We start from the raw sequence: 10,005 nt of genomic DNA, 5'->3' as shown, positions 1-10,005 counted from the left end.
ACTCCCAGATGAGGAATCGGTTCAAGAATATTTGTCAGCCGGGATCGTATATCGAATACGATTCCCGACATGTCGAATTCAAGTCTGAGACTCGGCTCTGACTATCTTTCCATCCTCAAACCTGAAAACGATTGAGTACCATCGAGCCAGACCCGATAAGTGTCCCCGCGAGCAGGATGACGTATTGTATTTCAGATTCGATCGACGAGCCTATGCCTATTCCCCCAAAAGTCTTCGGCAATACTCACAAGTCAGCGTGCGCGAGCATCTGTTCCTCGGGAGTATGGCAAGGCTTCGAGTATCACTCGCCGCGCAGCCACTCGTCGAGAGCCTGCTATCCTCGGAACATCTGCATTCAGACCAGATGGGGGTCCGCGGAGCATCACTGAATACTGGTATTGCGGGGGACAAGTATGTGATGGAAGCCAGCAATCGAGCTTTTTGCCCATAGTCCCGAGACCCATTTCCGAATCGAATTATTCCGGGCTCCCGTGCCCTATCGGGGCAGCTTCGGTGCTTTCTCCGATGAGAGATCTGACCGAACCGCCAAACCCGGAGCGACTCGTTTTGCGGAGTATCTCCAAGTGCTCCCCGCAGGATTCTAAACTATGACGGATCAATAGGCGCCTCGTGACAGCAGCGTTTCCTGAGACTTCCGAGATTCAATTTTCCTAAATCGGGGTTGCCCACGCCCCAACGGGAGTTCTGCACCAGAGCACCCTTCACAATCGATTCAGACCCACGATCGCATTGAGAGAAATTCATATCGGTGACGGTAGCTGACACCGAGGATTTCCGGCAAACCGAGGAGACGAGCCTGCAAGTCTGCTTCTGTGCATCTATTTCTGGCGTTGTTTCATCATCAATCCGGTCTTTCAGAGAGAGCAGCGGGAACGCTGAATCCATGAGCACTCGTCGCACCGATTCAGCTCAAAGAGATTCCGAAAAACTTTTTTGAAATTGTACCGGTGGAAATCGAAAACTCACTCACTCAAGGGCTTTGCTGGTGAATGCATTAGTGATTCGCGACATCCGAAGTTTCTCCCCCTTCTTCGCGTGTCTTATTTCGGTGAAGACATTCGGTTCCTCATGATCGAGTCGAGGGTTGCTGTCGGTAAGCAGAAGGAATGACGTAGCCACCCGGACGAGAAGAGAGCGAGCGGACTGTTTGTTGAGTGTTTCAAAGAACGGATGTAGTATTACAGAAAACGAGGGAAGAATACGACTGTGCTTCAGAAGCCGGCTATTGTCTGAGGTGGACATCAGAAGCAGAAAGCCGAAAAGACAGATTCACGGAGTGCACCGTCGAACAACTCCAAGGAATGCTGTGCTCTATGGCATCAGTGGCCGTCTTTTCGGTCGTGTTACCCTCTATATGGTCCGTCGTGAACGCTCAAGATAAACCGGTACCCCTGTTCCCGACGAACGGACAAGAGCTTCGGAAAACTTTGAATGACATCTCATACTCTGTGAACAAGATAACCAGTCCGGACGCAAAGGTTCGTTTTGGAATTTTTTTCCAATTTCTGCGAGCCGTAGAACTTGATTTTCTTTTCTCAGCCATCGGTTTCCCTTCCTTTTTCCAGATCAGCCCGAATTTTCTGGAACGTTTGCTGCGAAGCATGGAGCCACCGAGCCAGAGTCCGGCCAGCTCTCCTCAGGATCCTCTGGGCTTAGGTCGTCTGGTTTTCGGCATCGTTAACTGGTCGTTGAATCTGGCGAAGGATATAAAGGACAGGAACGTCCAGATCGGCACGGTGAACAATGAGACCCTAATCAGCGTGAAGACCGAGGAGTGGAAATCCACGAACGCCTCGCAGCCTTGAACTCATGGCTCGACTGAATGAGAGGGTCTGCGTGGAGTAATTCACCCGGGTACTCACATGACTATTCCCCACTCGGAGTCGTGAGAACGTTATGCTCACAGTTGAAAATGGCCTCGAATAAAAGGAGACGTTGATCCCTCACTCAAAGGATGGACTCATGGGTCATCTTCCGGACGAGAGTAGGCCGATATCTAACCCTGGATGGGTCTGAATCTGGGCTCAACTCCCTCACGCTCACGCGGTTCGAGTCCACTGAACATGTGAACTGCGAAAACTGGGCATCCGGTTCCGACGCCTCGTGTCCCACATCCTCGATTGGAGGGGGGCGACGTAGAGCCTAACCGGAGGTTTTCGGGACGAGACCAAACAGGGAATCCAGACTTCAGATCTCGCAGGACCAGAGCTCGCAGCCCCTCGTCGTAGTCTCGGGAGCTCAAGTTTCACGCCTGTTCTCTAAGGTAGGAGAGCTCCCTCTCTATACCGTTCTGCCGCGGAGAGCTCCACAGAACGATCGTTCTGATCGAATGCATGGATGTGAGTGAAGACGGCCCCGTCGGGGGATGACATTTATTTTCATATGAATTCCTGCAGTAATTCATCCCAGTATATCGGTAATACAGTATAAACAACGTATGAACAGCATGGAAGGGTGAGGGTGGGTACAAAGTGTGAAGGCGAGCTTTTATCCATCTCTCCAGCCGACATGACCTATTTGATGTATTTGTCCATGAATTTCTTGTGGAATTCCGAACGAAGGGTGTCGTTGATAAATCCTTTTTTCGCGCTGTCAGGCTCGCCCTTCGCGCAATTCTTGAAAACTACATCGTCGTCCCAGCGCCGCTTCACCTAGGAAAAGTGAGTGATGTTAAACTCCCGAGCACTTCAACTTTTGAAATTTTTCGGAACTCCCCTCGAGTCCGTATCGTGGATCCGTATTCGGAAGGGTACAGCCGGAGATACAGTGTCAGTGAGAACTCGCATTTCACTCACTTTGAACTCTTTGCCCGATGAAGATCCTCCTTGGAGGAGCGGGTTCCCTGAGAGGATATTCTCCATGCGGATCTTTTCTTCTTGTTGTCGTTTTTCTTCCTCCCGACGTTCTTCCTCCTCCATCCGCTGTTTTTTGATGCGCATCAGCTCGGCCTGGAGCTCAGCCGCATTGTCCTCATCGTCACTATCTTCGTCCGACGAAGAATCTCGCAAAGGCTCGTCAGCGTCTAGATTGGTACTCTGGGGCAGCGCTTTGGCCTCGCGGCTGTCTGAAGCCCCGTCGCGGCGTCGTTTGCCGCTGCGCTCACGTTCCTCGCGCTCTTCGAGCTCTCTGGAAACGGCAACCGAGGCTCTTAGAACATGATTCGTCAAACTTATGGCAGATGGTACATTATTCGGGAAATTGACTTCTACGGGAAGCGCTACCAAGTACTACGCATCTCATGATTCAGGATTAGCGACTCTCTCGTCGCAGAACGTGAATAGCGCTGCGCAAACTGACCAACCTCTTGAAGTCCCGGCTGCGAAGATCGTCCTGTGCTCCTTGACCACTCTGACGATATTTGAGTTTCGTATGGCCGGGGAGATCTCTGGACGAGTATTGTTTCGAAAGAGCACCAAGATCTTTCTCTCGGCCCCTCGCGGGCTCGAATGTGGGTCTGGCCGCAGTGGTCATCTCGACTCGAAGAACAATGTAGGGGAACCGGCTGAGTATAAGGCGAAAATAGGGGCTAAGAGTGATGATCATACAGTGAGAATTCGTTTTAGAACGACACACAAATCCACAATCACAATGGCGAGCGCCCTCTGCCAATATGGCGGCCTCCAGACGACATCAGAAATCAGCTCCGCACTGCGCTTAGCTGGTCAGCTTGGCGCTGCAGTCAGCTCAGCGCGGCTTCAAGACTCCGGAAACCTTCGAGATGAGAAGCCCGAAAATTATCGGACTTCTATCCAGAGAGCATGGAGCTCTCGGAAGGGAATACTCCGAGGATCCTCGGAATGGGAGACCCGAAAATTATCGGACTTCTATCCACAGAGCGTGGAGCTCTCGAAAGGTAAAACTCCGAGAATCCTCGGAATGGGAGACCCGATAATTATCGGACTTCTATCCACAGAGCGTGGAGCTGTCGAAAGGGGATACTCCGAGAACCCTCGAAATGAGAGACACGACAATTATCGGACTTCTATCCACAGATCATGGAGCTGTCGAAAGGGGATACTCCGAGAACCCTCGAAATGAGAGACACGACAATTATCGGACTTCTATCCACAGATCATGGAGCTGTCGAAAGGTAAAACTCCGAGAATCCTCGGAATGGGAGACCCGATAATTATCGGATATCTATCTACAGCATAGAGCTTTCCTTTACGAGAGTACAGTCCAAGAATCCTCGGAATGAGAGACCCGAAAATTATCGGACTTCTATCTACAGCATAGAGCTCTCCTTTACGAGAGCACAGTCCAAGAATCCTCGGAATGAGAGACCCGAAAATTATCGTCTCACCGTGAACGACGCATCATACGAAATGCGCATTCCACGACCACTTATGCAGGCAAAGCAACTAAACCTTCATTTCGACATGTGGGGAGTAATCAAAGAGAGAATCATAAAGAGAGAGACCAGTGGAGCTCATAAGTGCACAAGCAATCATCCCTACATGAGCGTTCCAGTTCCCATGCATGGTCGAAAGCTGTTCGCACAGCTTTTTAATGACCATTTCAAATGTAGCATCGGCGCGCGAGATGCTTGCGTCTCTTGAGAGACACAAGCGAGTGGGAGAGGTAATGGCGAGGATGCTTTTATTGCTGTTGAAAAAGTCATCAACCTTCCTCCGTCTTGAGTAATATTGAAATCAAATACATCTATGGTCTCAATTATCCTGTGGAGCTCTCTCAGGCTGTCAACTGTATCAGGACGCAGTTTGCTGGCATGATACCGACAAGTACGCAAGTGCCGCTCTAAAACTACAGTGCTTGTGGCCGCGAGGGATAGCTTGCGCCGATGCTTCGATATTCTTTGCTCCGGTTTCTTTGTTGGGTCCTCTCTTATTCCTTGAATCCAAGTACTTCGTGTATTTCGGTGACCAATGCCGTATGCCTCCGGGGTGTGATTGTGGCTCCCAGACACGCTCAGAATCTTTCCGTTAAGTCCGATCTTGGCAACCACTTGGCACCCACTTCTCTTGAGAGATTTGCATACGAAGGTAATGACAGCCCGGGCGGAATTCATTCGCTTCTGATGAAAGAAATAGGAGCCTGAGCCTTCTGAATGTTCTCCGATACGGTATAGACCTCCTTTGTGAGACCACATTCTTTTTTCGCCAAAGCGCAGACTCGTTACTCTCGTTGAATTCCCCTCCCGATTCATATTCGTGGCCTTGATGACCCGGGGGTAGAAGGAGTACCTTGAAGGAGTGGGAAGAATGGATGGCCTTCGATGAGCTCGAAATCACACAGCGAAAGAACTTTTAAGCCCCGAGTTCACCGCGTATATACAATGGCATTAACATCGCATTTTGTTCAAACGCTCGGCAACGGTTGCCGGAGTCTGCGCAATCGTGGAATTTGCGAAAAATTTGAATTCCAAAGTTCATGATTTTCCTGATCAGGGCCTGCGCTCTCGCACCTGTCACTTCGTGTAATACGGAGAGTTCTCGATGGAGAGCGGAAACATACGGCTTGAAGCCCGACAGAGGAGATATATCGGACGCAGACCGGAATTTTCTGCGATGCTCCGGACCAGAGGCCTCTTTGGAAGCCCTGAACCCGAGAGAGAAAAAACCGCCTCCTCATTCGATACTTACTTTCAGAAATAGGAATTCGAATAAGCGGCTCCAGCCTCTCGCGATTCAGGAAGACTCGCTTCGTCGTTCTGCTCCTGTCACGGGTTCCCGTGTGGCGAAACAATCACGGGGGTTTCCACTTTCCACATTTTCGATCGCCGGTCTCGGACACACGGGATGGTCTTTCCTCGACGTCTGTTGTTCCCTCTCTGTGTTCTTTCATTCGGGATGGGTGAACGTGCCAGACTACAGCGTGGCTGGCAACAAGGAACAGTTCAATATGTTTCCCTTCGTGAATTGTGAATCATCTGATCTAGCCCTCTTGTGATTCTCGACTTCTTGGTTAGATGCTCCTGAAGTTCGGTTCAACTTGGTCGGTCGAAGAACCGAGAACGCGTGAGGAATGCAAAGCTAGCAGCTTATAATGTCGCAGAGATGGGGAAATTAAATCACCATCATAGGCTTATTCGGTGCTGACTCGCAAGCTCTGAGAGACGATGAGCTCCGAGTTCTGGTGTGAATCGAAACCACCAGAGCACTCTTGATCCCCGGGTTAGTCGGACCGTGGATAGAGAATGAGTTGACCTGGCTTTGGAATGGGAATGGATTTACTCATTTGTGAGGATTGTGTTCTCCATTCTTTGGGGGGAAACAAGAAGGATCAATTTCTCAGTCAGTGATCGTCGTACGCCATCGAACGACTGTCTCTTCCGACTAAAAACTGCTCGGGAATCCCGTCGCCCCCTCCCTCCGCGGAGGCAGAACCCCCGCCCCTTTCTCGTTAAATATGTATATCCACCACTAGTTGTTCGCTTGCTCGTGACGGGAGCTCCCGACCACCGCATGCTGCAGCTCGATTATTCGCTCATCTCCTCCCGGTTTTCCGCCTGCGGCGCACCGAAGGCATCTAGACTCGCCGCGGGCAGTCGTTCGAGCCACGCGAGCTCGAGGCAACGATTATCATTGACAATAAGGGGACGGGGAACGATAAAACATCGTCCCCTGTCAATGTAGGGGGGCGTCTACGACGCTCTATTACTAGAATCGTCTCTTCCGACCGCCCGCAGTCTCGAGTTGGGTGCAGAATGCATCCGTTCATGTAAGCGACCTTTCTCCGCTAAGGGGGACTCTAGCAGCAGACGATAAAAGCAGACGACAGCGGAGCGCGCTAGATTTCGAATGGTTGAACGATTGATGCCCGCGATGCTTATGCATCATCATTCTCAAAGATCAGATCCTCGGGAGAGTCCTGGAGGAACTTCGGTCAGATACGCCCGCCTCTCAGAGCTCAGGTCAATTTCTCATCCTCCCAACAACGGGCAGACCAGATGTTGATGTAGATGATAAAAGGATGTTGACATAGACAGAGAGAGAGACATTGAAAGAGTTCAAAAAAGACTGGAGGCGATCCCGAGTTTACTCCTGCGATGAGGATTTTCTCAGGGAGGATCAGATGACACAGCGCTCAGCTCCGATTCGGCCTCCGGTCCTACGTCCGGGGGGCGCGATCTTCCTCTGATTGACGAGTATTTCGAGGACCTCCTGTGATCAGTCCGTCGATCCCTGTCGCATTGAGTATCGCACCATAGCCTTTAAGGGTCCAGGATCGAACTTTCGACGCGCGATTAACAAAACCTTGGAGCGTGAATTGGAGAAAGCCGTCTGGCGCGTCAAAGAAGAAAGGTTGCTCGAGAAAAACAGAGAATTTTCCCTACATCGAGGCTCTTAGGAGATATCTATTCTCAATCGCTTCTGACCAGCCGCGCCATCGAAAGAATAAAATACCTAATGCATTCAAGGTTGAGGCTCGGAGCCAATGAGTTGAGCGAGAGACATCGAAACAACATCAGGGAGCTCGTCGATGAATTACAAATCAACTGCCGAGAATACGCGAAACTCGACGGGAGAGGGAACTCAGATCGCCGAAAAACCGCCCTAAGGTAAGATTTTACACTCATTCAGATCTCGATCGAAAGGCGAGCTGATTGGAACGGTTGACTGATCGCGAGTTTTCGACAGATAGTTGACGGTACTTTAGTCTTGAAGGAGTGAACTCCATTCAAGGTACTCTCGTCTTTTTCAAAAAGCTATTGACGGTTACGTCACAACGACTCAATTGACGAAGCCAACATCAGACTACTTAGATGCTCTCGAGCGATTGCAAGAAAACATCGTGGAGGTTCTTAGGTTTCAACATCGAAAGCAGTGTGCAATCCGTAATGCGGAACCCAGTCCGTGCGAATGCTTCGCTCGAGAGAAGAAGAAAAAAGAAGTCTTGGCATTAATCGAAGAGGTCGCCGAGCGCCAAAATCTGAGGAGGTGTCAGCACACTCAAACAGAAGCAGACATTGCTGCCAAGGAGGGTCAAACTCATCTTGAAACAGTGAGTTCATCTAACATCTTCCGCGGAATGTCCCCCGCGGTCTGGCGTGAGAGGAACCTTCGACTGAGGGGTTCTCGAAGAAGCCTTCCCGTTTGACTTCTCTCTGCCATTGATTAGAAACGGACAAACAACGTGATGTCGTCCCTTTCGAGATTGGGTCCATGCATATCGACGTTTCTCTCCAAGCGAAGTCCTCTGCGGTATCTCATGAAAATAGAATTCTGTTGACAAGTTGACCTACGCATCTGACGTAATCCCTGAACATAATCTTCGAATTCTAGGCAGAAGAAGGAGTGCAATTCGCATTTGTTGAGCAGAAGTCAGTCGGAGTAGGGGATTCTATCCTCATCGGCGATTTGCCCCATTTAACATCGTTGAGCAACTCCACTGATCCGTCATCATCAGCGGAGCTTTCTTTGGGCAATCTCCTCCTACAATTCCGGAAAGTCATGCGGGATGAAGTTGGTGAGTGGGTGATTCTTACGTAAGCCAAGGTACTCCATCATCTGACGCCTAAAACTTAAATCGATGACAGGGAACTCAAGATCACTATTATCGGTTGGAGACGGAATTCTTGAACGGAATTCCCGCTGAACAAACCCGTCTCTCTTCCAGCAACGACGACGGAACAAACAGAACCTCGACCGAAATCTGCCCGCATCCGTTTTGAAAAATTGCATAGAATGCTCGATGAATCAGGTCTGTCGGGAGCATCGGATCTGGACAACAGCGAGCGCCAGTGAGAGCCGCGCATGGATTCTTTTCCTGTGACATCAAATCCCAAGAGTTCCTAGAGGGAGAGGGACGATGCAAGCGTTTTGAATGAACGCCTCTTTCATTGCCGATGTCTCTGATAGAATCGGGTCTCAATCAACGGAGACAAGTCTTCCGAGAAGTTGGACGTCATTCCCTACGAGCTCCGACTGCAGAGGCATATAAAGATTCATCGGCGGAAGAAGCGGCGCGAGCTTTGTGTGTGATTCCCTAATTTCCCCGACCAACTCCGAGTCGTAACGAAAATTGCGAGAGCCGGCGAATATCGATCACATCGATGACTTCCGGGTAAGCAGTCCTGTGTCCGGCGCGCTCGACATGATAATTTTTTGAAATTCTTTGAATTTCGGATGCGAGGATCCTCCAGGAAGCGGAGACAGAATGGCTGATTCATTGGTGGTCAGGAAAGCACCGGAGATCTTCATTCGGTCGAATGCGATGAATCTGTAAATATCTAAAATTTTACTCATCGGCCTTTTTCAAAGGAAAAGTCACCTCTTAAGGTATGGGCGTGCATCCCGAGCGTGGATTCTCGAGCAGTCGTCTGGCGATTGCGTCCTCCAATCTCGATGGTCGGCTCACAGCGATTGTCATTGGGAGACAATTGAAGCGAGTCAAGAGACGTAAACATCTGTCTCGAGCGAAGCTCTCCAAGGTTCGCGACTTCGAGATAACATTGGATCAGTCTGAACTTCCTGCGAGCCGCGTTATCCAGGGGATGCTGTCCTTGCGCCTTTTCTATGTCTCGTGGGGGAAACGTCGGCGACGCAGCCTACAAATAGAACTAACCTGTCTAAGAGAGTATGCGAGGAGCAACCGTCGGCAACAATATGGACTTTGTAGTCGTGTTCTAGAATGTTCAGAGCCGTGTTTTGCACGCGGAGGAGACTCTCTAATGATGTCATTTTGCTTAAGGGTTTCGAGTTCGACTTCCATGAATTCTTGTTTTGCACGCGAAAGTGTGTACGGCTCCCGCCTGATTGTTTTTCCATTCATCGACTTGAAGGGTACTTGGAAAAACTCTGCTGTAGGCGGATACTGACAGTCACAAACGACCTTCGGGTATGGTTTCTTGATGTCTCCGATGTTTTGGATTATTCCTTGTGATTCTCGAATTCTTTATTCCTGGGCGTGCCCGAAGCTTGTGCTGTTGTCGAAATGAAAGTTTCGTTGCATTTCCCGCATAAGTTGCGTGGAATGAGCATTTCGTATGATGCCTCGTTCACGGTGAGACGATGATTTCCG

The 10,005-nt window shown here is 50.1% G+C and overlaps 2 protein-coding genes across 2 annotated transcripts; one reads left to right on the top strand and one right to left on the bottom strand.

Moving 5' to 3' along the window:
* Positions 1-2,512: 2,512 nt before the first annotated feature.
* c12.1 (spliceosome-associated protein CWC15) lies at positions 2,513-3,600 on the bottom strand. The gene is made up of 3 exons (XM_003741860.1): positions 3,323-3,600; positions 2,817-3,147; positions 2,513-2,672 (listed from the first exon to the last, which is right to left on the bottom strand). The coding sequence occupies exons 1-3, from the start codon at positions 3,562-3,564 to the stop codon at positions 2,535-2,537; spliced, it is 711 nt and encodes a 236-aa protein (XP_003741908.1). The 5' UTR covers positions 3,565-3,600; the 3' UTR covers positions 2,513-2,534.
* A 3,791-nt stretch (positions 3,601-7,391) lies between these two features.
* LOC100909209 (uncharacterized) lies at positions 7,392-8,826 on the top strand. Its single transcript, XM_003741885.1, has 4 exons — positions 7,392-7,543; positions 7,668-7,986; positions 8,268-8,451; positions 8,602-8,826. Exons 1-4 carry the CDS (start codon positions 7,392-7,394, stop codon positions 8,727-8,729), a joined length of 783 nt encoding a protein of 260 aa, XP_003741933.1. The 3' UTR covers positions 8,730-8,826.
* The last annotated feature ends 1,179 nt before the right edge of the window (positions 8,827-10,005 follow it).

This window comes from Galendromus occidentalis, unplaced genomic scaffold (genome assembly GCF_000255335.2).
Source record: "Galendromus occidentalis unplaced genomic scaffold, Mocc_1.1 scf7180000077213, whole genome shotgun sequence".
Classification (NCBI taxonomy): Eukaryota; Metazoa; Arthropoda; class Arachnida; order Mesostigmata; family Phytoseiidae; genus Galendromus; species Galendromus occidentalis.
This window is presented reverse-complemented; position numbering and strand designations above follow the sequence as displayed.

Coding starts and splice junctions, on each gene's coding strand:
- c12.1 (XM_003741860.1), bottom strand. CDS start 3,564: ATGATCATCACTCTTAGCCCCTATTTTCGCCTTATACTCAGCCGGTTC. Junction 3,148..3,322: donor CGCAGCCGGGACTTCAAGAG/GTTGGTCAGTTT, acceptor TGCCGTTTCCAG/AGAGCTCGAAGAGCGCGAGG. Junction 2,673..2,816: donor CATCGGGCAAAGAGTTCAAA/GTGAGTGAAATG, acceptor CACTTTTCCTAG/GTGAAGCGGCGCTGGGACGA.
- LOC100909209 (XM_003741885.1), top strand. CDS start 7,392: ATGCATTCAAGGTTGAGGCTCGGAGCCAATGAGTTGAGCGAGAGACAT. Junction 7,544..7,667: donor CGCCGAAAAACCGCCCTAAG/GTAAGATTTTAC, acceptor ACTCCATTCAAG/GTACTCTCGTCTTTTTCAAA. Junction 8,452..8,601: donor AGTCATGCGGGATGAAGTTG/GTGAGTGGGTGA, acceptor TCTCTCTTCCAG/CAACGACGACGGAACAAACA.